Genomic DNA, 27,973 nt, shown 5'->3' on the forward strand with positions numbered 1-27,973 from the left:
TATTTATACCGGCGGTCTAAAAGCTGCGAAACCAGATGAGATTTGTAACTTCCCCTTTTAAGATAGCGCTGTAACGAACGAGCGTTGGTCGGTGGAGTCGGAAGGTGTAGCAGCGTAGCATATTATAAGAAGGCTACTATATTTGGAAAACGGGGTATCTAACTTTATACATTATTTATTTGTTGAAACAGAGGAGTGGGACATGCTTTTTCTGCTGTCCTAATCGATGACGCCTCGGCAGCTGAAAACGTGTGGCCAGAATGTCATTCTGCATGATCTGAACGGAATATCGCTGCACTTTGTATTTTTCCCCAAGGACGGGTGAAAGCCTTGGATCGGTTATTATTTTCTGCAAAAATAATGGCGTTCTTGTTGAATAGGATTATGAAACGATGCCCTCTGTCTCGCTGACCTGACTCATCGCCGTCGCTCTGGACTGTTTATTATTTTGTTTTCAATTTTCACAAAAGATCTTTGCCCCTCATACAAATATCGCACGACAAAGGCGCATAATACTGAATGCTATGGGGTTGAACGAGTGATGTCAGTTTATTGTGCTCAGACGGGAAATGCTGATCTCAAGGATTTTATTGTGCTCAGACGGGAAATGCTGATCTCAAGGATGTGACTCGACGGGAATACGGTTCAGCGATTTGCCATCCCAGCCCGAGCGCGTCCTAATCGCCCATGATGCACAGAGGTTTACGGAGACTCGTGCACCTGGTGCTGTTTTGCCCTCTGTCGAAGGGGCTGCAGGTGGGACCAGTACCTGAGATTTGGCTGCGTTTTTGTGCCTTAGGCCATCAGATAATCACCAATTGAGAGCTCTTTCTGTATAATTAGGTCGGCCTAATAACACCATAAACCAGTGTGTGAATTTTATTTTGGTTGAACAAATGTGAAAACAGGTTATTTGCCTTATGGACAATGAGGTGCTATTGATTATCAATGTGGAAAGATTTGAGTGATATAAATCTGTGGTATTCATTTTGAAGATGGATGCACAAGCCTCCGTTTTTGGCTGCGGTCATGGCGCCGAAACTGAATGGTGGCTTGGCAAATTGCATGAAAATCGAGACAAGTTACTACCCCCACAGCATATGGGCTGCACATAGCCCTACTTCACTTATGTATTAAAAGTTATTGTTCATATGTCATATTCATATGACAATCAACCCGTTTGAGGAGTAAAAGAATGGTGCCAGAAATGGCATGGCTAGTTTCACGTTTTTTATGTCACCTGCACAAGTACAGTGAAATGCCTTTCTTGGAAGCTCTAAACCCAACAATGCAGTAATCTTTAACGCTGTAATACTACAAATAACAAGGTAGAACAAAAACACGAGAAATAAAAATAACAAATAAGGAACATGAGTATGCAAGTAAGCATACTATTTACAGGGGCAGTCAGTTTCAGGTCAATTTACTGTGTGTGTGTGGGGGGCGGGGGGGTTTAAGGTGACGAGCCATCGTGAGTGCGTGTGTGTAGAGCCATTATTAATGTATGTGCATATTATGTGTGTGTGTTGGAGTGAGTGTGTAGGGCCCTGTCAGTGTGCATAAAAACAGTGCAAAAAAAATGTTTGTAAACTCAGTCCGTGTAGCCATTTTGTTAGCTATTTAACAGTCTTATGGCTTGGGTGGCTGCAGATTTCTTTGCACATGAGATGGTTCAACAACAGGAAATCTGTTAAAAATAATGTGTACTTTGTTAATATCCCACTCTGGCACGGCACTACAGATAACAGTAAATACAGGTGCCAATGGCCCAGTAAGTTAGAGCATGCTGCTGGCAATAAGTTGATTCCCGCGTGCGCCACATACAATGCTGACACTTCTGTAAATTGCTTTGGATAAAAGCATCTACTGAATGACCATGGTGTCTTCCTCTCTCCCATGTAGAGTCGTCTCCCGGTGTTAAAGGTGAAGTACCTGCTGCTGGCCTGGTTGGGTATCCTGGTGGCCAGCTGGGTCCTCTACATGCAGTATGCCTCCTACTCCGAGCTCTGCCGAGGACATGTCTGCCACATGGTCATCGTAAGTATGAGTGTGCTCACAAGATTGGATAGCTTACTTTCTAAATGTAATCCATAACAGTTACTAGTTACCTGTCCAAAATTGGAATCAGTAATGTAACTTCTGGATTACCTTCTGTTACTTTTAGACTACTTTCCCTGAAAGAGGCACAGGTTAGTATCTGACACAGCAACAAAGTTATAAAATCAGATTTTAAACCTAACCCTAACCACGCTGCTAACCCTAATGCCTAACATAACCTTAAATACTGTAACGACCCTGGGTTTATAAGCGCGGAAATCAACTCTGCCGCTTGAGCATGCTTTTGCGGCACAGTCGATAGCGCGCCGAACCCTCGACCTTCAAGCCCGAAGTCCGGCGCGCTATCGACTGTGCCGCAAAAGCATGCTCAAGCGGCAGAATCGATTTCCGCGCCTATAAACCCAGGGTCATTACAATACATTTTTGTTTTCATACATTTTTACAATATAGCCAATGCAAGTAGTCTTACTCCCATCGGCTACGGAGAACGTGATCACAAAGTCGTCCGGAACAGCTGATGCTCTCATACATGCTACAGTGCTGCTTGCCTCGACACGAGCATAGAACTAATTTAGCTCGTCTGGTAGGCTTGTGTCACTGGGCAGCTCATGGCTGTGCTTCCGTTTGTAGTCTGTAATAGTTAGCGAGCCCTGCCACATCCGACGAGCGTCGGAGCTGGTGTAGTACGATTCAATCATAGTCCTGTATTGACGCTTTTCCTGTTTGATGGTTCGTCGGAGGGCATAGCGGGATATATTATAAGCATCTGGGTTAGAGTCCCGCTCCTCGAAAGCGGCAGCACTACTCTTTAGTGCAAATGTTGCCTGTAGTCCATGGCCTCTGTTTGGGTTATCTTTAAAAAAATATATATCTATTTAACCAGGTAGGCTAGTTGAGAACAAGTTCTCATTTACAACTGCGACCTGGCCAAGATAAAGCAAAGCAGTGTGACACAAACAACACAGAGTTACACATAAACAAATGTACAGTCAATAACACAATAGAAAAATATATGTACAGTGTGTGCAAATGTAGAAGATTAGGGAGGTAAGGCAATAAATAGGCCATAGAGGCGAAATAATTACAATTTAGCATTAACACTGTGGTGATAGATGTGCAGATGATGATGTGCAAGTAGAGATACTGGGGTGCAAAAGAGCAAGAAGATAACTAACAATATGGGGATGAGGTGTGCTATTTACAGATTGGCTGTGTACAGGTACAGTGATCGGTAAGCTGCTCTGACAGCTGTTGCTTACAGTTAGAGAAGGAGATATGACTCCAGCTTCAGTGATTTTTGCAATTCGTTCAAGTCATTGGCAGCAGAGAACTGGAACGAAAGGCGGCCAAAGGAAGTGTTGGCTTTGGGGATGACCAGTGAAATATACCTGCTGGAGCGCGTGCTACGGGTGGGTGTTGCTATGGTGACCAGTGAGCTGAGATAATGCGGGGCTTTACCTAGCAAAGACTTATAGATGACCTGGAGCCAGTAGGTTTAGTGACAAATATGTAGCGAGGGCCAGCCAACGAGAGTATTGGAGGCTATTTTGTAAATGACATCGCTGAAGTCAAGGATCGGTAGGATAGTCAGTTTTACGAGGGTATGTTTGGCAGCATGACTGAATGAGGCTTTGTTGTGAAATAGGAAGCCGATTCTAGATTTAATTTTGGATTGGAGATGCTTAATGTGAGTCTGGAAGGAGAGTTTACAGTCTAACCAAACACCTAGGTATTTATAGTTGTCCACATATTCTAAGTCAGAACCGTCCAGAGTAGTGATGCTGGGCGGGCGGTTGCGGGCAGCAATTGGTTGAAGAGCATGCATTTAGATTTACTAGCATTTAAAAGCAGTTTGAGGCCACGGAAGGAGTGTTGTATGGCATTTAAGCTAATTTGGAGGTTTTGTTAACACAGTGTCCAAAGAAGGACCAGATGTATACAGAATGGTCTCGTCTGCGTAGAGGTGGATCAGAGAATCACCAGCAGCAAGAGCGACATCATTGATATATAAAGAGAAAAGAGTCAGCCCAAGAATTGAACCCTGTGGCACCCCCAATAGAGACTGCCAGAGGTCTGGACAACAGGCCCTCCAATTTGACACACTGGACTCTGCCGATAAGAATGCGGTGATTGACAGAGTCGAAAGCCTTGGCCAGGTCGATGAAGACGGCTGCACAGTACTGTCTTTTGTCGATGGCGTTTATGATATTGTTTAGGACCTTGAGCGTGGCTGAGGTGCACCCATGACCCGCTCGGAAACCAGATTGAATAGCGGAGAAGGAACGGTGGGATTCTAAATGGTCGGTGATCTGTTTGTTAACTTGGCTTTCGAAGATTTTGGAAAGGCAGGGCAGGATGGTTATAGGTCTATAACAGTTTGGCTCTAGAGTGTCTCCCCCTTTGAAGAGGGGGATGACCGCGGCAGCTTTCCAATCTTTGGGCATCTCAGACGATATAGAAGAGGTTGAACAGGCTAGTAATAGGGATGGCAACAATTTTGGCGGGTCATTTTAGAAAGGGTCCAGATTGTCTAGCCCAGCTGATTTGTAGGGATCCAGATTTTGCCACTCTTTCTTAACATCAGCTGTCTGATTTTGGGTGAAGGAGAAGTGGGGTGGGGGCTTGGGCAAGTTGCTGCAGGGGGTGCAGAGCTGTTGGCCGGGTAGGGGTAGCCAGGTGGAAAACATGACCAGCCGTAGAAAAATGCTTATTGATTATCGTAGATTTATCAGTGGTGACAGTGTTTCCTAGCCTCAGTGCAGTGGGCAGCTGGGAGGAGGCGCTCTTATTCTCCATGGACTTTAGTGTCCCAAAACAATTTGGAATTAGTGCTACAGGATGCAAATTTCTGTTTGAAAAGCTAGCCTTAGCTTTCCTAACTGACTTTGTATATTGGTTCCTGACTTCCCTGAAAAGTTGCATATTGCGGTGGCTATTCGATGCTAATGCAGAATGCCACAGGATCTTTTTGTGCTGGTCAAGGGCAGTCAAGTCTGGGGTGAACCAAGGGCTATATCTGTTCTTAGTTCTACATTTCTTGAATGGGGCATGCTTATTTAAGATGCTGAGGAAAGCACTTTTAAAGAGCAACCAGGCATCCTCTACTGATGGGATGAGGTCAATATCCTTCCAGGATACCCGGGCCAGGTTGATTAGAAATGCCTGCCTGCTGAAGTGATTTAGGGAGCGTTTGACAGTGATGGGGATGGTCGTTTGACCACGGACCCATAACGGACGCAGGCAATGAGGCAGTGATCGCTGAGATCCTGGTTGAAGACAGCAGAGGTGTATTTAGAGGGCAAGTTGGTCAGGATGATATCTAAGAGCGTGCCCATGGTTACGGATTTAGGGTTGTACCTGTAGGTTCCTTGATATTTTGTGTGAGATTGGGGGCATCTAGCTTAGATTGTAGGACGGCCGGGGTCTTAAGCATATCCCAGTTTAGGTCACCTAACAGTACGAACTCTGAAGATAGATGGGGGGTGATCAATTCACATATGGTGTCCAGGGCACAGCTGGGGGCTGAGTGGGGTGTATAACAAGCGGCAACGGTGAGAGACTTGTTTTTCTGGAAAGGTGGATTTTTAAAAGTAGAAGCTTGAATTGTTTGGGCACAGACTGGGATAGTATGACAGAACTCTGCAGGCTATCTCTGCAGTAGATTGCAACTCCACCCCCTTTGGCAGTTCTATCTTGTCAGAAAATGTTGTAGTTGGGGATGGAAATTTCAGGATTTTTGGTGGCCTTCCTAAGCCAGGATTCAGACACGGCAAGGACACCAGGGTAGGCGGAGTGTGCTAAAGCAGTGAATAAAACAAACTTATGGAGGAGGCTTCTGATGTTAACATGCATGAAACCAAGGCTTTTACGGTTACAGAAGTCAATAAATGAGAGCGCCTGGGAAATGGGAGTGGTGCTGGGGGCTGCAGGGCCTGGGTTAACCTCTACATCACCAGAGGAGGTTTAGGGTACGGCTAAAGGCTATAAGAACTGGTTATCTTGTGTGTTCGGAACAGAGAGTAAAAGGAGACGATTTCTGGGCGTGGAAGAATAGATTCAAGGCATAATGTACAGACAAGGGGTGTCTGTAGGATGTGACTACAGTGGAGGTAAACCTAGGCATTGAGTGACGATGAGAGGTTTTGTCTCTTGAGGCACCAGTTAAGCCAGATGAGGTAACCGCATGTGTGGGGGCTGGGACAAAAGGGTAATCTCAGGCATATTGGGCAGGCCTGGGGGCTCTACAGTGAAATAAGACGATCACTAACCAAAACGGCAATAGACAAGGCATATTCACATTAGGGAGAGGCATGTGTAGCCAAGTGATCATAGGGTCTAGTGAGTAGCAATAGGTGAGTCAGGGTGCCGATTCAGTAGTCGCTACTACGCTAGGCGAGCAGGAGACCCAGCGATTCAGACAGCTAGCGGGCCGGGGATAGCAGATCGGCCTTTGGCGATGTCGCAACGGAAGAGCCTTTTGAAACCACCTCGGACGATTACGTTGGCAGACCAGTCGTGATGGATCGGTGTAGCTCCGTGTCGGCAGTGAAGAGACCTGGCCAATTGGCAAAAGAGGTATTGTAGCCCAATAATTAGCTGGCGGACCTCTTTGGGAAGCCGGAGATGGGCCTAGCTCGAGGCTAGCTCAAGGCTAATTGGCACTTGCTTCAGGACAGAGACGTTAGCCAGGAGTAGCCACTCGGATTGCAGCTAGCTAGCTGCGATGATCCGGTGTAAAGGTTCAGAGCTTGCGGTTGGAATCCGGAGATGTGGTAGAGAAAAAGGAGTCCAATATGCTCTGGGTTGATATAGCGCTGTGCAGACTGGGAGGTATTGACCGAGCTGAGGCTGGCTGGTGTCCGAGTTAACGTTGAAGACCGCTAGCAGTGGCTAGCTAACTATAGTAGCTAGTTAGCTGGCTAGCTTCTAATGGGGGTTCCGGTTCTAAAGTATAAAAATCGCAGATCCGTACCACATTGTGTGAGGCGGGTTGCAGGAGAGTATGTTCAGTCTGTAGATGGAAAGTGAGATTAAAATATATATGGGAAAAAAACGAGGAAAACGGTATTTACACGGGACAGGACCTGGCAAGACAAACACACGTCCGACTGCTACGCCATCTTGGAACTCTGCACTATGTACGTACAATCACTGTGGGGACGACGTCACCGATGCACTTATTGATGAAGCCAGTGACTGATGTGTACTCCTCAATGCCATCGGAAGAATCCCAGAACATATTCCAGTTTGTGCTAGCAAAACAGTCCTGTAACTTAGCATCTGTGTCATCTGACCACTTCTTTGTTGACCGAGTCACTGGTGTTTCCTGCTTTAGTTTTTGCTTGTAAGCAGGAATCGGTAGGATAGAATTATGATCAGATTTGCCAAATGATGGGCGAGGGAGAGCTCTGTACGCGTATCTGTGTGGGGAGTAAAGGTGGATGCACATTTAACAGGCTGGTAGAAATGAGGTAAAACTGATTTAAGTTTCCCTGCATTAAAGTCCCCGGCCACTAGGAGCGCCGCCTCTGGATGAGCGTTTTCCTGTTTGCTTATGGCCGTATACAGCTCACTGAGTGCGGTGTTTGTGCCAGCATCGGTTTGTGGTGGTAAATAGACAGCTACGAAAAATATAAATGAACTATCTTGGTAAATGGTGTGGTCTACAGCTTATCATGAGATAGTCTACCTCAGGTGAGAAAACCTTGAGACTTCCTTAATATTAGATTTCGTGCAACAGCTGTTTACAAATATACACAGTCCCCCACCCCTTGTCTTCCCGGAGAAAGCTGTTCCATCTTTCCGATGCAGCGTAAAACCCCGCCAGCTGTATGTTATTCATGTCGTCGTTCAGCCACGACTTGGTGAAACATAAGATATTACAGTTTAATGTCCCGTTGGTAGGATATTCGTGATCGTAGTTCGTCTATTTTGTTATCCAATGATTGTACGTTGGCTAATAGGACTGATGGTAGAGGCAGATTACACACTCGCTGTCGGATCCTTACAAGGAAATCGCTCAATTGCACTGTCTCTTAAGGACAAGACTTGTCAACCTGCTTAAGATGCATTAGAAGAAGACTAAAATTAGTATTACCAATTTAATGACATCTATTGCAGGATACATCAATGTTAGAGGTTACATAACTGGCCATAAATGGATGTTGCCTTTTACTTTATGGGTTGGTTATGGAGGCTTCTTTAACCCATTGCTTTCTACTACAGATAGTAATACCGTTAGGAAATATTTTTACATAAAAATCAATAAAAAACGGTCAGATTTCCAGTCATTCCAATTAATTTAATACCCCTTGATCTTTAAGAGTAGGACTTGGAAATATAGATTAGCTAAATTGTTTTACCTGAGGATAACCCCAAAACCAATGATTAATTAGCCTTATCTTTTGTAGTGATTTGTAATTGTCATGGAGGACTGATTGGGCTCATTGCTTGTAGTTGGAAAAATAAACGCTGGTTTTGTCTTGTTTTGTGCTGTTTGCGTCCGTAAGGATACGCCCCTTTTTCCAAAACAATTTTTGCCTAAAATGACATACCCAAATCTAACTGCCTGTAGCTCAGGCCCTGAAGCAAGGATATGCATATTCTTGGTACCATTTGAAAGGAAACAAGTTGAACTTTGTGGAAATGTGAAAGAAATGTAGGAGAATATAACAGAATAGATCTGGTAAAAGATGATACAAAGAAAAAACCAACCGTTCTTTTGTATTGTTTTTGTACCATCATCTTTGAAATGCAAGATAAAGGCCATAATGTATTATTCCAGCCCAGGTGCAATTTAGATGTTGTCCACTAGATGGCAGCAGTGTATGTGCAAAGTTTTAGACTGATCCAATGAATCATTGCATTTCTGTTCAAAATGTTCTATCATGACTGCCCAAATGTGCCTAATATGTTTATTAATAACTTTTCATGTTCAAAATGATGCACTCTCTTCAAACAATAGCATGGTATTCTTTCACTGTAATAGCTATTGTAAATTGGACAGTGTAGTTAGATTAACAAGAATTTAAGCTTTTTGCCAATATCAGATACAGTGAGGGAAAAAAGTATTTGATCCCCTGCTGATTTTGTACGTTTGCCCACTGACAAAGAAATGATCAGTCTATAATTTTATATTATATTTTATTTACAAATATTTTTTATATAAAAAAAAATCTTTGGTAAACATAATTCCACTTTGATGTTATGGGGAATTGTGTCGGCCAGTGACCCAAAAAAAAATTGGGCTGTAATACAACGAATTATGAAAAGTCAAGGGGTGTGAATTCTTTCTGAAGGCTCTCGGAAGTGGTTGGGAGTGCTTGTGTTTGTTGCTCAGCAGTCAGCACACATATTCAAGTAGTGAAGGATCATGAGAGAAAAAGAGGCGAAGTGTGAAGATTAATGGACAGCCTGAGGTGGTCCTGTTTTGGTTTCTCTATCTTTGTATTGTGATCAATACGGCAGCACTGTTGTGCCCAACTCTTCTTTGTGCTGCGAGAGGGAGGCAGGCTCTCTGGACTTACAAGACATTGAAAACAGTGTCTGAGAGAGGAGAGTAAGGGAAGGAGGATTGTTCTGCCTCAAAGCACAAAAAATAGGATTTCGACACCCACCATCTCTGATTGTGCTGAATTTGTTTCTGTAGTTCGAAACGTAACATTAGTATTCTTGAAACAGTATTTTGTTGCAATGTAATTTGATCTCTGTGAAATTAAGCTAATTAATTGCACCCAAATTGCCCATTTTAATTTATAAGATTCATATAATCTTCAATAAATATAGTACCTAAAATCCGATTTGGAACAATTCTTCCTATCAATGAGTAAGGCATGCGGAATCCAATAAAATGCTCAAAAGCCACTCACGGAGCCTCCATACCCCACGCTAATCCCACCCCAATTGATATTAGATCGAAGAAGTTTACACAAGGGAACTTTACACAAAGTAGTGTGGTGCTGCAGCTTGGAGTATTGCTCTTTCATCCTATGTAATGTATTCCCTGTGAATGTCTTTTTTCGCCATTCAGAGAAATTTGCCATTGAAGTCGCTTGCATTATTTACCATAAATTAGTGTGAAAGTACTAGGTTTTGCCCACTATATGCCGCTGTTTGTGCTATTGCCACATCCTTTTCCATTTTGCTGGTCTCTTGTGTTTATTAAATGGATACCTCTACCCAACATTGAGCAGAAAACCAATAGCTTTTTCTCATGATGAAAATAAGTTGTGGTCATCCTTACAATTCAAGCCAGTCCTCCATGAAAGCAATTCAGTTTGTCTTTCTCTTAGGTTTAATCTGTGTCAAGGAATCGGCCCCTCTGTGTGGTTTTTTCCCTTCAAAAAGATCTGGATTAGTTAGACCATCCCTGGTGAACAAGCAAACCATTAACCAAACCAACCAGCAGTTGTAAGTACATTTACATTTTAGTCATTTAGCAGATGCTCTTATGCAGAGTGACTTTATGGATCAATTAGGGTTAAGTGCCTTTCTCACCTGGGTACTATATTATGTGAATCCTAAAATGTATTTTTTAAATAAGGAAAAATAAGCATACTGTCTTAATAAAAGCACAATTTTCCACCACCATGCTAGAGTGGCTAATGGTACTTCCTGATGTTCAACCAATCAGGTTGCAGCAGTCTATTGTTTGCCCCTGGCTTTACCCCGTGTGCATTTTTTTGTTCGGTGGCTCGCCAATAAAGCTAGTTAAGGAGGAAATTGACGCCTTTGCAGCCTGAATGCAGGATGTTTTAACCCTGTGTGCATTTTTTTGGTTCGGTGGCTCGCCAATAAAGCTAGTTAAGGAGGAAATTGACGCCTTTGCAGCCTGAATGCAGGATGTTTTATGTACGAGCCTGTCACCAGGGGACACAAGTGTATAGCTGGCTGCATACATTCCAGTTGTATGCAGATGACAAACAACGTAAAAGGAATAATAGCGCCATCTACCGACCGGTTGGGCTACTTGACTTGAATGATGCAATTCATATTCCACTTTCAAAAAATATAACATAAAATTCTAATGAACAAATCCCCCTGTCGTTTTATAAGATATAAACCACAGTAACATTTAATTTGGGAGGTATTTCATGTTTTACATGTGTGAAATCTGACAAACAAATGCACGTAATTAGGCACGCTTCTCCATTATTTTGTGTGAAATTGCGCAAACTCAAAAATAACAGTCCTGGGATTCCATTTTGTTCTGAAGCTGGCAGCTTTGCTGGCTCGGTCTGAGTTGTTATTGGAGGGTCTAATTATCCCCTACACCCTCCCTAATTTTCACTCCCTTAGCTTTGTGGACACTTGTGCATATGGCGGAGGCGAGGGCCGAGGATAAGGAGGTAATTTGGGATTCTGTGTGTGTAAGAGAGTGTTGGCAATGTTGTGTACTCCCAGGGTAATCTGCACATTACTGTGACATTAAGGACAATAGAGTAGCTGGGCCTGCAGAATTACCCCCCCCCAAAAAGGAAGATAAACAAATAATTTAAAAAAGTCCTTTAATTGGTTGGCTCGCAATCCATAGTGTCCATAATTAAGTCATATTACCATAGCAACCACCATACAGTGGAGGAGGAGGTCACAGCCTATAGTCTTAAGTATTTTTGTTTGGTATGATTCATACTGTTTGGCTGGATCTCATTTTACTGGAGCTAGCTCTTAGAACAGTGGAGTTAGCTCCAGGCTGGCAGGGTGCCTGGATGTTTCCCAAGCAAGATTATCTCACACCCCAAAAGCATGCTATTTTATGCTGTGGTTAGGGTTGCAAATGGTCAGAAACGTTCCGGTAAATTTCTGGAAATTTTCCATGGGAGGTTAAGCCTGGGGATTTTGCTTAAAACCTCTTACATCTAGACGTTCCGCTAGCGGAACACCTGCTCCAATATCCAATGATGGGCGTGGCGCGAATTACAAATTCCACAAAAATCCCAAAACTTCAATTTTTCAAACATATGACTATTTTACACCATTTTAAAGACAAGACTCTCCTTTATCTAACCATACTGTCCGATTTCAAAAAGGCTTTACAGCGAAAGCAAAACATTAGATTGTCAGCAGAGTACCCAGCCAGAAATAATCAGACACCCATTTTTCAAGCTAGCATATAATGTCACAAAAAAACAAAACCACAGCTAAATGCAGCACTAACCTTTGATGATCTTCATCAGATGACAACCCTAGGACATTATGTTATACATTACATGCATGTTTTGTTCAATCAAGTTCATATTTATATCAAAAACCAGCTTTTTTTACATTAGAATGTGACGTTCAGAACTAGCATACCCCCCGCAAACCTCCGGTGAATTTACTAAATTACTCACGATAAACGTTCACAAAAAACATAACAATTATTTTAAGAATTATAGATACAGAACTCCTTTATGCAATCGAGGTGTCCGATTTTTAAAATAGCTTTTCGGTGAAAGCACATTTAGCAATATTCTGAGTAGATAGCTCGCCATCACGGCTAGCTATTTTGACACCCACCAAGTTTGACCCTCACCAAACTCAGATTTACTATAAGAAAAATTGGATTACCTTTGTTGTTCTTCGTCAGAATGCACTCCCAGGACTTCTACTTCAATTACAAATGTTGGTTTGGTTCAAAATAATCCATAGTTATATCCAAATAGCGGCGTTTTGTTAGTGCGTTCAAGACACTATCCAAGGGTGACGAAGGGTTACGCGCCCGACGCGTTTCGTGACAAAAAAAAATCTAAATATTCCATTACTGTACTTCGAAGCATGTCAACCACTGTTTAAAATCAATTTTTATGCAATTTTTCTCGTAAAAAAGCGATAATATTCCGACCGGGAGTCGTTGTTTTCGTTCAAAGAAGAAAGAATAAAAACATGGGGTCGGCTCGTGCACGCGCCTCAGTCTCATTGTACTCAGATCGACCACTATCAAAATGCGCTAATGTTTTTCAGCCAGGGGCTGCAAAGACATCATTCAGCTTTTTCCCGCCTTCTGAGAGCCTATGGGAGCCGTAGGAAGTGTCACGTTACAGCAGAGATCCTCAGTTTTCAATAAAGAGAGTCAAGAAGCCCAAGGAATGGTCAGAGAGGGCACTTCGTGTACAGAATCTTCTCAGGTTTTGGCCTGCCAAATGAGTTCTGTTATACTCACAGACACCATTCAAACAGTTTTAGAAACTTTGGAGTGTTTTCTATCCAAATCTACCAATTATATGCATATCCCAGCTTCTGGGCCTGGGTAACAGGCAGTTTACTTTGGGCATGCTTTTCATCTGGACGTGAAAATACTGCCCCCTACCCAAGAGAGGTTAACCAAAACATGCCACAAGACCTAGAATTGCCTTATGTGTATCCCACAACAAAGGTTCACTGTTATACGCTAACTTTTTTGATGAATTTAACCTGTTATGGATAGGGGGCAGTATTTTCACGGCCGGATAAAAAACGTTTCTAAAACTGTTACAATTATGTCTGTGAGTATAACAGAACTGATATGGCAGGTGAAACCCCGAGGACAAACCATCCCCCCCCAAAAAAATCAGCCTACCACTGTTTTCAATGGCTGTCACTTTTATTATAAGGCGAAATCCTCCCAGATTGCAGTTCCTAGGGCTTCCACTAGATGTCAACAGTCTTTAGAAAGAGTTTCATGCTGGTTTTTGGAAAAGTGAGCCAGAAATTGTAGTTTTCTAGGTGGCTCCCATTTTGGAGTGCCAACAGAAGAAGATCATCAAAGGTAAGGCATTTATTATATCGCTATTTCTGACTTTCGTGTCGCACCTGCCTGGTTGAAATATGTTTTTCATGGTTTTGTATGCAGGGCGCTGTGCTCAGATAATCGCATGGTGTGCTTTCGCCGTAAAGCCTTTTTGAAATCTGACACAGCGGCTGAGTTAAGCTTTATTTTGATGTATTACACTTGTGATTTTATGAAAGTTAAATATTTATAATTCTGTAGTTTGAATTTCGCGCTCTGCAATTTCACCGGATGTTGGCCAGGTGGGATGCTACCCTCCCACCTGCCCATAAGACCCACCTGCCCCTCCCCATTAAACTATCCCCAATTCAATGGAATTGCAACCCTTTGCGTGCACGGTGCATTCTTTCATCACATGTACAGCTGATTCTCAAGATCTTGCACGCTAATGAGATGCTATTGAACCGACACTACTACACTGTCTGAGCCATGGACTAAATGCTTTCTGGTAAGGTTTTGATTACAATACTTTGTGGGGTGAATGTCATAAAAAATATACATTATTTTTTGTTAACTAGTAAATAGTAGCCTACAGCAAAGTGTGTTTAAATCATTTCTAACATGTTAACAATTTCTGGCAGTTAGTTTTTGCTACCATGTGGGTTTTAGCTTGCTTGAGCCTGCTAACTGAGGAGTGTTAATTCACCTGTTTCCATACATGTTTCATTTTGAAACATTTATCTTACAAAGGAGTTTTTAATCGAACTGCTTAACTATTTATTTGTACATGGAATTGTATTTTTGTTTTTTTTACTCTTTTTTTTTCTAATCTTTACATGTGGAGACATTTCACTGCAGCTAATGTAGAAGGAAAAGCTGTGCACATTTGCAAATACTGTGCCAAATCATATGTTAAGAATGCAACAAAGATGCAGAATCATCTGGCCAAGTGCATAAAATTCCCTCAGCGCTCACAACAAGCAGTCTGACAGAAGTCCCTGGAATCAAAAGTTTTTTTTGACAGAATGGAGGAACGTAGTCATAAAAATGCTGATGAATGTCTTGCTCGAGCTGTGTATGCAACTGGTTCACCTCTGATGCTCACAGGCAATGTATATTGGAAGAGATTTCTGAATGTTCTTCGCCCAGCATACACCCCTCCAACCAGACATGCTTTATCTACTCATTTGCTGGATGCAAAGTTCAACAGAGTTCAAGGTAAGGTCAAGCAAATCATAGAGAAAGCAGACTGTATTGCAATCATCTCTGATGGGTGGTTGAAATGTTCGTGGGCAAGGAATAATTAACTACATCATCTCCACCCCTCAACCAGTATTCTACAAGAGCACAGACACAAGGGACAACAGACACACCGGTCTCTACATTGCAGATGAGCTGAAGGCAGTCATCAATGACCGTGGACCACAGAAGGTATTTGCACTGGTGACAGACAATGCTGCGAACATGAACGCTGCTTGGTCTAAAGTGGAGGAGTCCCACCCTCACATCACATGCATTGAATCTGCTCCTCAAGGACATCGTGGTACTGAAAACAATGGATACTCTACAAGAGAGCCAAGGATATGGTTAGGTATGTGAAGGGTCATCAAGTTATAGCAGCAATCTACCTCACCAAGCAAAGTGAGAAGAATAAGAGCACCACATTGAAGCTGCCCAGCAACACCCGTTAGGGTCGTGTTATCATGTTTGACAGTCTCCTGGAGGGGAAGGAGTCTCTCCAAGAAATGACTAGATCACAGTCTGCCGATATGGACAGCCCCATCAAGAGGATCCTCCTGGATGATGCATTTTGGGAGAGAGTGGTAAGCAGCCTAAAACTCCTGAAACCTATAGCAGTAGCCATTGCATGGATTGAGGGAGACAATGCCATCCTGTCTGATGTTCAGACTCTGCTTACAGATGTAAGAGAAGAAATCCATACTGCCCTGCCCACTTCACTGTTGCTCCAAGCAGAGGAAACTGCAGTTCTGAAATGCATCAAAAAGCGTGAAGACTTCTACCTGAAGCCCATGCATGCCATAGAGTACATGTTGGACCCCAAGTATGCTGGCAAAAGCATCCTGTCTGGTGCAGAGATCAACAAGACCTATGGTGTCATTGCTACTGTGTCTCGCCACCTTGGCCTGGATGAGGGCAAGGTTCTTGGCAGTCTGGTGAAGTACAAGGGCTTTGGGATGGCGATGCAATATGGCAGTCTTGCCAACATATCTCATCAGCCAACTGGTGGAAGGGACTTTGTGGATCTGAGACTCTTTCCACTGTTGCCTCCATCCTCCAAATCCCACCAACATCAGCCGCCTCAGAGTGCAACTGGTCCTTGTTTGGAAACACACACACCAAAGCACGCAACAGGCTGACCAATACAAGAGTTGAAAAATTAGTTGCCATCCGGGCAAATTTGAAGCTTTTTGAGCCTGACAAAGAGCCATCCTCAACAAGGTTGGAAAGTGATAGTGAAGATGAGGCCTCAGTCTGACGTTCAAGAGGTGGACATTGAGGAGTTCCAGGGAGAAGACATGGAAGCCTAAGAGGATGACAACGAAAGCTTTAGTTTCTAGACTATCATTTTACAGATGTATGTTGAAAATGTTTTGGGGAGATGCGATGGATCATTGGGATCATTCAATATTCTCTTTTGTTGTTCAGTGAAATCATCCCATGTGAAGAGTCAACTCATTTAAATAAAGTTAAATTCTAAACTAAATTGTTTTTTAAAATGTATATTGGAAGGATTTAATAATTTGCAATTGTCTGCTTATGATAAGGTGAAAGGTTTCTGTCTCCATATGATATGGTAAATATATCCAATGCAAAAAACATCTACATTTAAATGGTATTAATATTAATTTGCATATATTTCCATTAATTCCCAAATATTCCCGTTAATTCCTACGGAAAGTTTCCACCTCTGAATATTCCCCAAAATGTACAAACTTTCTTTTAGAGATCTTTTTAGTGTGTGTGTGTGTGTGTTACATCACTAAAGTGTCAACAATGAAGCTCAGTCCTGGGACGACTACATATGGACGGGTTTGTTGTTTAGCAACAAAACCAACTTGTGTGCAACTATGGGGTAAAATAGACTGGGTTGGCTTAGATTGTTGTAAGCTATGTTTAGTCTCCAGTGTTTATTGAAAACATAAATAAATGTGCACAATGAGCACTTGTCTCTCAAGTACATTGTTAGAGTTGTTGCTTAGCAAATGTTTTGCTATATTAGCATTGACATGAAATCAGTGAAAACACCTCAAAACAAGACATAAAATAAAACATTACATTTTATTGGGCACATGCGCCAAATACAACAGGTATACAACAGATATATTTGTATAAATAAAATTATCTTCTTTATCTCAAAATCATTGTAAATTGAAGAAAAAAAATTATTCAAATCTAAAAGAAGAATTAAATTAAACCAACGAGCGTGCGCACTTAGATCGCGGGAAAAGGCCGCACTTGAATCACAGTGAATCGCTAGGCCTGCTACGCTGCTGCAAAATGGACCACCATCGGCTAGTGGGATAGAATGGTGGGCTTTTGCACAGAGTCGGCTCCATTTATGGTGGGACAGTGGTCAGGCCTCTGCACTCTAGTTATGCATTTGTCTCCCTCTGCCATATGGACGCATTGTATGATACACCAAGAGCGAACCGCATCCACTGTGTGCACGCCTGCTTGCAAAACTGTGTGGAGATATGGGATCAGAGCATGACAATTTGCTATTTCACACCGAGGCTCATATTTTGTTAATTGAGGAACTGTTGTCATTCACAATGGATGTAAAAAAAAAAAAAAAAAACGGACTTTGTTGACGTTTTGTGTGATGAAAAGAAAATGTGTCTCCTTGCCTATGTAACAGACATATTTGGGAAACTGAACGCAAGCATGCAGGAGAAATACAAAAACATTAAATAGATGAGTGACCAAATCAGTGGATTCTGAGGAAAGAGTGTCCCACACGAGTGATGCCCGCTCACCTCCAACGTTTGGAAGAGCACTTTGGGACCTAAACTCAGCAAAAAAAAGAAACGTCCTCTCACTGTCATGGTTGAGCAGGGAGTACAGGAGGGGACTGAGCACGCACCTCTTGGGCGGTATGCGAATTGTAGTGGGTCCAGGGTTTTCTGGGATGATAGTGTTTACTTTGAATACTTTCGCAAGCCACTGTACGTATGGTCACTGTGGGGACAACGTCGCCGATGCACATATTAATGAAGCCGGTAATTGATGTGAACTCCTCAATGCCATCGGATTAATCCCTGAACATATTCCAGTCCTGTAGCTCAGCGTCCACTTCGTTGGACGACTTCCGTATTGAGCACGTCACTAGTACTTCCTGTTTGAGTTTTTGCTTGAAAGCTGGAATCAGGAGGATAGAGTTATGGTCCTCTGTATGCATCTCTGTCTGTGGAGTAAAGGTGATCTAGAGCTTTTATCCCTCTAGTTGCACAGGTGACATGCTGGTAAAACAGATTTCAGTTTTCCTTTGTTAAAATCACCGGCCGCTAGGAGTGCTGCCTCTGGATGAGCATTTTCTTGTTTGCTTATGGCCCTATACAGCTCATTGTGGTCTTAGTGCCAGCATCGGTTTGTGGTGGTAAATAGACAGCTACAAAAAAATACAGAAACTCTCTTGGTAAATAGACATGGTATCAAGAACAAGATGAAATGAGCTGAAACGAACCACTTACGATTCCCCAGTTGTCATTCTTGCTAGCATTCAACGAGCCACTTACGATTCCCCAGTTGTCATTCTTGCTAGCAATCAGGCCATTCAGAATCACAAAAACACGCTGGCTTCTGCCCCATGGAAGCACAGCTAACCCATTCATAACTCACTAGAACAGATAGGATTTTTTCTATTTTCACCCCGTGAGATTCGAACTTGACATCTATGTGGGGAATCTTGAAATTCCCAATTGACATCTACAGTATACATGACTTGTTTGCGGGTGGGATTTGGGCCATAGTACATATGAGCAAGAGATTGTAGGATCCTTGGGTCCTCTTCCTGTTGATTAATGTATTTCTGGTTTCATGTCTGTCTGTGCCAGTGTGACCACTACAGAAGCGGCATTGTCTCAGGGTCGTCCTGCAAGGCCCTATGCGAGGAAAGGACTCTGACCCTGCAGCGATGCATGTCCACCTCTTCCACACATCAGGTAATACGCACACACACAGCCCAGTGATTACACATGCACGCATACCACTTGACAAAACCCCACACACTACCTAATGACTGTCTACCTGAGGTGGCAGGTAGCCTAGTGGTTAGAGCATTGGACTTGTAACCGAAAAGTTGCAAGATCTAATCCCTGAGCTGACATGGTAAAAATCACGTTCTGCCCCTGAACAAGGCAGTTAACCCACTGTTCCTAGGCCGTCAGTTCAACTGACTTGCCTAGTAAAATAAATAAATGACGAAAAAAAATCTGTGTTTTGTAGGTGTACAGTGGTGTGTGGAAGGAGAGGCCTGTGGTCATTAAGTGTGGTCTGGAGGAGCCTCTGAAGGGAGACGTTGCTCCTGACTCTGTTCTGAGACAAGAAATGACTCTGTTTGACAAGCCCACCCGCGGGACCTCCATGGACGAGTTCAGAGAGATGCTGCACAGCTTTCTGAAGGTCTGGCTGCTCATTTCCCTTCATCTCAGTCCTCACAGTTAGATATAAGAACTTTCCACAATGGAACTGTTTTTTGGTTATGTTAGGCAGTATTACAGACAGGCACATTTGAATACAATACCATCACACAAAATATGTTACTTGTAGTATTATGAGAAATTTTACAGATTTAAAAGATGTACTGTAATTTACACATTGACCGCGGGACCAATAATAGAAAAGTGAGGTGAGGACCATAATTGGAAATTAGTTTGACTTTGTGGCGGAGGGAAATTAGGGCATTTTGATACAGTATATTGAGTCGGAAGCTAACATTACATTGTAACTGATAATCACAGTGAAGCTGAGTCTCTCTGAGGGACGGTTCCTCTGTAGACAGGCTTCATGTAGCTGGTGCTGGAAATGAACAAAAGGCAGGGCAGAGTGACCTTATTACTAGTGTGTGTGCTTTCAGAATGCTGCTGGCTCCCCAGAGAGAGAGAGGAAAAGAAAGAGGGAGGAGGGGTTAGTGTGCGATGGAAGGAGGCAGTAGACATAGGGGGAGAATCTCAATTGCATACTCCTCGTGTCCTCTCTTCTCACCTCATTCTCAAACCCCATTGGAGGAGAAGGTCAGAGGGTAGGTACCTCTGGCTTTCTCGTCCAATGGGTTTTGAGAAGAAGGCGAGGAAAGAGGACACGAGGCGTATGCAATTGAGATTCTCCCAGGGAGTGTGCGTGACGGAAGGAGGCGGTAGGGGGAAGTGAGAGAAAGAGCAGGAAGCTAAGGGTTACAGCCCTGTGCCAAATATAGTGCAAGACAAGGTGCTGAAATAGCAGTCATTTTTCAGCACAATGGATCCACCCAAATGTAGTGAGATCGAATCATATTAGTGTCCCCCCCTGCCAATTATCTAATGGAAGTCACATGGAAGAAATCCAGCACATTTCAATCATTCCACAGTCTTGTTTTAATTATAGTGTGTATGACTATATGAACTAAAAAGTGACCTGTTGTTTAGTTTCTCTTTACATAGCATTATATACAATGAGTGTATAAAACATTAGGAACACCTGCTCTTTCTATGACAGACTGACCAGGTGAAAGCTCTGATCCCTTATTGATTTCACTTGTTAAATCCACTTCAGTCAGTGTAGATGAAGGGGAGGAGACCGGTTAAAGGATTTTTAAGCCTTGAGACAGTTGAGACAAGGATTGCAAATGTGTGTCATTCAGAGAGTGAATGGGAAAGACAAAATATTGAAGCGCCTTTGAACGGGGTATGGTAGTAGGTGCCAGGCGCACCGTTTTGTGTCAAGAACTGCAATGCTGCTGGGTTTTTCATGCTCAAAAGTTTCCCGTGTGTATCAAGAATGGTCCACCACCCAAAGGATATCCAGCCAACTTGACACAACTTGGGAAGCATTGCAGTCAACATGGGCCAGCATCCCTGTGGAACGCTTTTGACACCTTGTAGAGTCCATGCCCTGATGAATTGAGGCTGTTCTGAGGGCAAAAGGGGGTGCAACTCAATATTAGGAAGGTGTTGTAATTTTTGTACATTCAGTGTATATTTCAACTTGTTTTCTAGTCTTTACTGGCTGATACTTACCCCCCCTTGCGTAGTTGACGGAAAGTTTAACATTAGCTATGCAAGGTTTGAACATTACTCACCTGTAAACATTTCCTCACTTCCTATTTTCTTCTCCCCATCCTCCCTGCAGTCTAAACTAGGGGAGCAGCCCTCTCTCACCACCTTGGTAGGGCGTGTCATCACCCTGGCTGACGTCAACAAGGACGGCAAGGTGTCCCTGGCCGAGGCCAAGTCTGTGTGGGCTCTCCTCCAGATTAACGAGTTCTTGCTGATGGTGGCTCTGCAGGAGAAGGAGCATACCCCTAAACTGTTGGGCTTCTGCGGGGACCTGTACGTGACTGAGCGCGTGAGCCACAAGTGAGGACCACTTTGGAATCAGAAAGCTTAATTACAATGCAACAAATATTGTTCCGGTTTTTCTCTTGGCTTTGTAACCAACAGTCAAATCCAATCGTGTTTTCATTTATGCTTTCAAGTGATATCCTCTGGGATCAAATGCACATCTTGTTTATATAGACCCATTTCCCGGCCGCATCGTCAAAAATTGCACTCGCAGTTTCGAATCAAAAAGGGTTTTGTTTACATTCATGGTGAGTGGATACAGAATCCTCTGACTTCAAATGCAGCTCATGCAAGTTAACAAACACGTAATCCGATGGTTATTGTCTACATACATCCCGATGTCATCGCAGGGTTGATTACCTAGCAAATTAGCAAGCCAGCAAGGTACAATATCACAAATAGAGCTAGATAAAGCCAGGAGAATAATATACCTGTTGAACATAGCCATCAGACGTGCGTGTTTTCATGGTCATCACTAACTCACTGCTAAGTTTATCAAGGTCCCGACATCAGTTAGCTATGCTGCTAGAGCATCTTTGGTGTAAGGATGTGCATGCATCACTCGAACTTAACATTTGCTTGTAAACAAAAGAATTCTCTATATACAGTACCAGCCAAAAGTTTGCACACCTACTCATTCAAGGGGTTTTTCTTTATTTTTACTATTTTCTACATTGTAGAATAATAGTGAATACATCAAAACTATGAAATAACACATGTAGTAACCAAAAAAGTGTTAAACAAATCAAAATCTATTTTAGATTCTTCAAAGTAGCCACCCTTTGCCTTGATGACAGATTTGCATTATCTCAACTAGCTTCATGAGGTAGTCACCTGGAATGCTTGTCCAACAGTCTTGGAGTTCCACAGATGCTGAGCACTTGTTGGCTGCTTTTCCTTCACTCTGCGGTCCAACTCATACCAAACCATCTCAGTTGGGTTGAGGTCAGGTGATTGTGGAGGCCAGGTCATCTGATGCAGCACTCCATTACTCTCCTTGGTCAAATAGCCCTTACACAGTCTGGATGTGTGTTGGGTCATTGTCCTGTTGAAAAACAAATGATTGTCCCACTAAGTGCAAACCAGATGGGATGGCGTATCACTGCAGAATGCTGTGGTAGCCATGCTGGTTAAGTGTTCTATGAATTCTACATAAATCAGTGTCACCAGCAAAGCACCCCCACAACATCACACCTTCTCCCCAATGCTTCACGGTGGGAACCACACAAATAAAATGTTATTGTTCACATACACATGGTTAGCAGTTATTGCGAGTGTCGCAGAGATCATCCGTTCACCTGTCTCACAAATTTGGACTCATCAGACCAAAGGACAGATTTCCACCTGTCTAATGTCCATTGCTTGTGTTTCTTGGCCAAAGCAAGTCTCTTCTTATTATTGGTGTCCTTTAGTAGTGGTTTCTTTGCAGCAACTTGACCATGAAGGCCTGATTCACAGTCTCCTCTGAACAGTTGATGTTGAGATGTGTCTTTTACTTGAACTCTGTGAAGCATTTATTTGGGCTGCAATCTGAGGTGCAGTTAATTGCTGATTTCTGAGGCTGGTAACTCTAATGAACTTATCCTCAGCAGCAGAGGTAACTCTGGGTCTTCCTTTCCTGTAGCGGTCCTCATGAGAGCCACTTTCATCATAGCGCTTGATGGTTTTTGCAACTGCACTTGAAGAAACTTTGAAAATTCTTGATATTTTCCAGATTGACTGACCTTTATATCTTAAAGTAATAATGGAATGTCGTTTCTCTTTGCTTATTTGAGCTGTTCTTGCCATAATATGGACTTGGTCTTTTACCAAATAGGGCTATCTTCTGTATACCACCCGGTGGGTAGACTAGTGGTTAGAGAGATGGGCCAGCAACCGAAAGGTTGGGGGATCGAATCCCGAGCTGACAAGGTAAAAATCTGTTGTTCTGCCCCTGAACAAGGAAGTTAACCCCCTGTTCCTAGGCTGTCATTGTAAATAAGAATGTGTTCTTAACTGACTTGCCTAGTTAAATAAATACCTTGGCACAACACAACTTGATTGGCTCAAACGCATTAAGAAGGAAAGAAATTCCACAAATTAACTTTTAACAATGCACACCAGTTAATTCAAACACATTTCAGGTGACTACCTCATGAAGCTGTTTGAGATAATTCGAAAAGTGTGCAAGGCTGTCATCAACTCAAAGGGTGGCTACTTTGAAGTTTCTCAAATATAAAATATATTTTGATTTAACACTTTTTTGGGGGGGTTACTACATGATTCCATATGTGATATTTCATAGTTTTGATGTCTTCACTATTATTCTACAATGATGAAAATAGTAAAAATAAAGAAAAACCCTTGAATGAGTACCAAACTTTTGACTGGTACTGTGTGTGTGTCTGTGTGCGTTTTTCTTTAAAACATTTTTTTTTACCCAAAATAACATTGAATTCACAGCTCCCTCTACAGGCTGGAGGTCCCCAGCTACCTGCAAGCGTTAGTCCCGGAGGCCCTAAGCTCCAGCATGAACCAGTGGCTGGCCCCGGCGTGGCCCCGGAGGGCCCGCATCACCATCGGCCTGCTGGAGTTCATAGAAGAGGTAAAGATAAGATACTGACCGTGTCTGAATGCCCATATACCGTACTACATACCATGTACTCAACATCGCACACTATTTAGCACGTACCATTTAGTAAAAAGTATGCAATATGCCACGGCTGAATAAACAGCATGATCATTACACAGGTGCACCTTGTGCTAGGGACAATTAAAAGGCCACTAAAATTAGAAGTTATGTCACAACACAATGCCACAGATGCCTTTTAGTTTTGAAGGAGTGTGCAATTGGCATGCTGACTGCAGGAATGTCCACCAGAGCTGTTGCTAGAGAATTGATTGTTCATTTCTCTACCATAATCCGCCTCCGTCGTTTTAGAGAATTTGGCAGTATGTCCAAACGGCCTCACAACCGCAGACGACGTGTATGGTGACATGTGAGCGAGCGATTTGCTAATGTCAACGTTATGAACAGAGTGACCCATAAGTTACGGACATCTAACACAATTGCATTTTATCAATGGCAATTTGAATGCACAGAGATAAAGTGACGAGGTCATGAGGCCCATTGTCGTGCCATTCATCCGCAGCCATGTTTCAGCATGATAAATCATGGCCCCATGTCGCATAGAAAATGGCATTTCTTCCATGGCCTGCATACTCACCAGACATGTAACCCATTGAGCATGTTTGGGATGCTCTGGATCGATGTGCACGACAGCGTGTTCCAGTTCCTGACAATATCCAGCAACTTCGCACAGCCATTGAAGAGGAGTGGGACAACATTCCACAGGCCACAAACAACGGCCTGATGAACTCAATGCTAAGGAGATGTGTCGCACTGCATGAGGCAAATGGCGGTCACACCAGATACTGTCTGGTTTTCTGATCCACGGCCCTACCTTTTTTTAGTTTTTAAGGTATCTGTGATCAAAGGCCTGTTGTGTCAAGTCACTCTGGTTCACACTGACCGTGTGACATGCCATAAGAATCATAAGCTTTAGCCCCCACCCGAACTCTGACCATTTTACTTGCCCTAGCAGAGCTGGTTAGGCTGTTTTCATGTTATCCAAAGCGTTGGTGACTAACTGTGCTCCTGGCAACAATTGAATTATGCTTTTTTGCTGCACATTTACTGACACCGGCGATATTCAACCGGTGTTGAGCCTTCGTAAATACATCTGTTTTTCTGCGCTCTGGCACACTGACAAGAGTGCTCTGAAATAGTTGTTGCAGTGACATTCTATTGAAATGGATACTTGCATAGTGGAGTCTTTTGTTTTACTACGCGATACATTTCATAAAAAGCATCGTTAAGACATGATTACCTACACATACTGACCAGCTTAAATAGACAGAAGCGTGCTATATGGCAGACCAATCCAAATTCATCTCTCAGCATGTCCAGCCCAATCATGGCTAGCGGGAAGGTTGCTCACTTTGTGGTTTAATTTAACCATTTTATTCATATTTACAGATGGCATACAAGTATTATTTATTATTATTATTTTACCCCTTTTTCGTGGCATCCAATTGGTAGTTAGTCCTGTCCCATAGCTGCAACTCCTGTACGGACTCGGCGAAGGTCGAGAACCGTGCGTCCTCTGAAACAACCCAGCCAAGCCGCACTGCTTCTTGACACAACACCCGCTTAACCCGGAAGCCAGCCGCAACAATGTGTCGGGACGAAGCACCTTACACCTGGCGACTGTGTCAGCATGCATTGCACCCGGCACAGGAGTCACTAGTGTGCGATTGGACCCTCCCCTAATCCGGATGACGCTGGGCCAATTGTGCGCCGCCCCAGGGGTCTCCCGGTCGCGGCCGGCTGCGACAGAGCCTGGACTCGAACCAGGTTCTCTAGTGGCACAGCTAGCACTGAGATGCAGTGCCTTAGACCATTGCGGCACTCGGGGGGGGTCAAAATCCAAAAGTAACAGTCAATGCAGTTGGTGGCCACACCAGATACTAAGTACTGCAGTGCATCTCCTCCTCATGGACTGCACCAGATGGGCCAGTTCTTGCTGTGAGATGTTACCCCACTCTTCCACCAAGGCACCTGCAAGTTCCCGGACATTTCTGGGGGGAATTGCCCTAGCCCTCACCCTCCGATCCAACAGGTCCCAGACGTGCTCAATAGGATTGAGATCTGGGTTCTTCGCTGGACATGGCAGACCACTGACAGTCCTGTCTTGCAGGAAATCACACACAGAACGAGCAGTATGGCTGGTGGCATTGTCATGCTGGAGGGTCATGTCAGAATGAGCCTGCAGGAAGGGTACCACATGAGGGAGGAGGATGTCTTCCCTGTAACGCACAGCGTTGAGATTGCATGCAATGACAACAAGCTCAGTCCGATGATGCTGTGACACACCGCCCCAGACAGAGTCAGTAGAAAGGCCTCTCTAGTCTCCTAAGTTTTCATAACGGTGACTTTAATTGCCTACCTTCTGTAAGCTGTTAATGTCTTAACGACCGTTCCACAGGTGCATGTTCATTGAACAAGCATGGAAAACAGTGTTTAAACCCTTTACAATGAAGATCTGTGAAGTTATTTGGCTTTTTACAAATTATCTTTGAAAGACGGTCCTGAAAGACGTTTGTTTTGCTGAGTTTATTTTACTAGATGAAGAGCCGAAATGAGTATACATCCGGGCATTTAAACCATACTCCGTTTTCAAACATTCACATACTATGAAGCTTTCTATTTTCGCATACTGGTAATGCACAATTGCGTTGTTTCCCGTTATTCGATGATTTCAGTAGCGCATCCCCATATCTTGTTGATCAACTGTTGTCAGAGCCGAAATCAGTATGATATCTGGCATTTTAAAGTATACTAGATTTTCACATACTCAAACGGCCTACTATTTAGTATAGGTATTCGGATGCGACCACTGTGTTATCCCCATGACATTTTTGTTTTGCAGCTTTGTGCATACAGACAATTACAGAGACTGAATACAATCATTGGGAATAGAAAAAGTTCAGTTAATGTGTGATTCAGTTACCTAATTATATACCACATTATCAACAGGTGTTCCACGGGGCATATGGCAGCTTCCTGATGTGTGATGCCAGCCCGCGCCACGTGGGCTACAACTTCAAGTACGACTGCAAGATGGCCGACCTGCGCAGTGTGGCGTCTGAGACGGCGGTCCGCGGGTTCCTGCGGGGGCGTCACTGCGAGACCAACGCTGACTGCACCTTCGGGAGTGACTGCACGGCAACCTGCGATCGGTTGGTGAAGCAGTGTAACACGGAAGTGGTCCAGCCCAACCTGGCCAAGGTGTGTGTGTTGCTACAAGACTACCTGCTGTTCGGGGCGCCCCAGGACCTCCGCACAGACCTGGAGAAGCAGCTCCGCACCTGTGTGACGCTCAGCAGCCTGGCCAGCCAGATGGAGGTGCACCACTCATTGGTCCTCAACAACCTCAAGACCCTGCTGTGGAAGACCATCTCCAACACACAGTACTCCTGAGGACCACAGAGATACTAGGATCCTGCCTCAGACCTGGGTCATATTCATTAGAAAACTTGACTCAGGGGTAGACGTAACATTCATTTGTGGATGTCCATCTATTTCATGTTACAAATTTCAATTTGTGGCCAATGTTAGCTAGGCGGCAGTTATGCTAAGTAGTTGGACATCAGCATTATACACACACCCAGCTACCTTGTTTTTTTGCCTGGCGTGTCCCGGATTTGTTTACTGTTACATCTAGTCAGGCACGCTGCGCTCCTGAGTGGCGCAGCATCTGTGCTGGAGAGGGGGTGTCACTGGGCAACCTGGTTGGAGTCCAATGGGGCGGCACACAATTGGCCCGTGTTGGCTGTCATTGTACATAAGAATTTATATAAAGCTAATTTGACTTGATGTTGATAGTGTGCCCTGATGAATAAAACCCTGGAGTCCCCCCCAAATAGAACTTCAACCAGGGAAAAACTACAGGACCTGCCGATAAGTGAAGCATGTCCAAACTACGTCATTTACTCTAGAGGTACTTGTACTTTTCTTAGAGCTATGCTGGAAGGTTGATGTATGCTCTGGGCCTTGCGATGATCATTTTAAACTACTCTACTTTAAGAGAAGTAATACTGAATAAACTAGTGCCATGAAAAGATGATG

The 27,973-nt window shown here is 43.5% G+C and overlaps 1 protein-coding gene across 1 annotated transcript; it reads left to right on the plus strand.

Annotated features, from left to right (window-relative positions):
* Positions 1-76: 76 nt before the first annotated feature.
* Positions 77-27,971, plus strand: fa69b (FAM69B). The gene is made up of 7 exons (NM_001139836.1): positions 77-756; positions 1,903-2,037; positions 18,820-18,927; positions 19,211-19,387; positions 21,092-21,318; positions 23,746-23,887; positions 26,882-27,971. Exons 1-7 carry the CDS (start codon positions 688-690, stop codon positions 27,323-27,325), a joined length of 1,302 nt encoding a protein of 433 aa, NP_001133308.1. The 5' UTR covers positions 77-687; the 3' UTR covers positions 27,326-27,971.
* Positions 27,972-27,973: the final 2 nt, after the last annotated feature.

Source organism: Salmo salar, chromosome ssa11 (genome assembly GCF_905237065.1).
Source record: "Salmo salar chromosome ssa11, Ssal_v3.1, whole genome shotgun sequence".
In the NCBI taxonomy this organism is placed as follows: Eukaryota; Metazoa; Chordata; class Actinopteri; order Salmoniformes; family Salmonidae; genus Salmo; species Salmo salar.

Bases quoted from the DNA above. Each gene is read 5' to 3' on its own strand.
- fa69b (NM_001139836.1), top strand. From the start codon at position 688: ATGATGCACAGAGGTTTACGGAGACTCGTGCACCTGGTGCTGTTTTGC. The intron at 21,319-23,745 runs GTGAGGACCACT...TTGAATTCACAG, and splicing joins ACTGAGCGCGTGAGCCACAA to CTCCCTCTACAGGCTGGAGG. The intron at 23,888-26,881 runs GTAAAGATAAGA...CATTATCAACAG, and splicing joins TGCTGGAGTTCATAGAAGAG to GTGTTCCACGGGGCATATGG.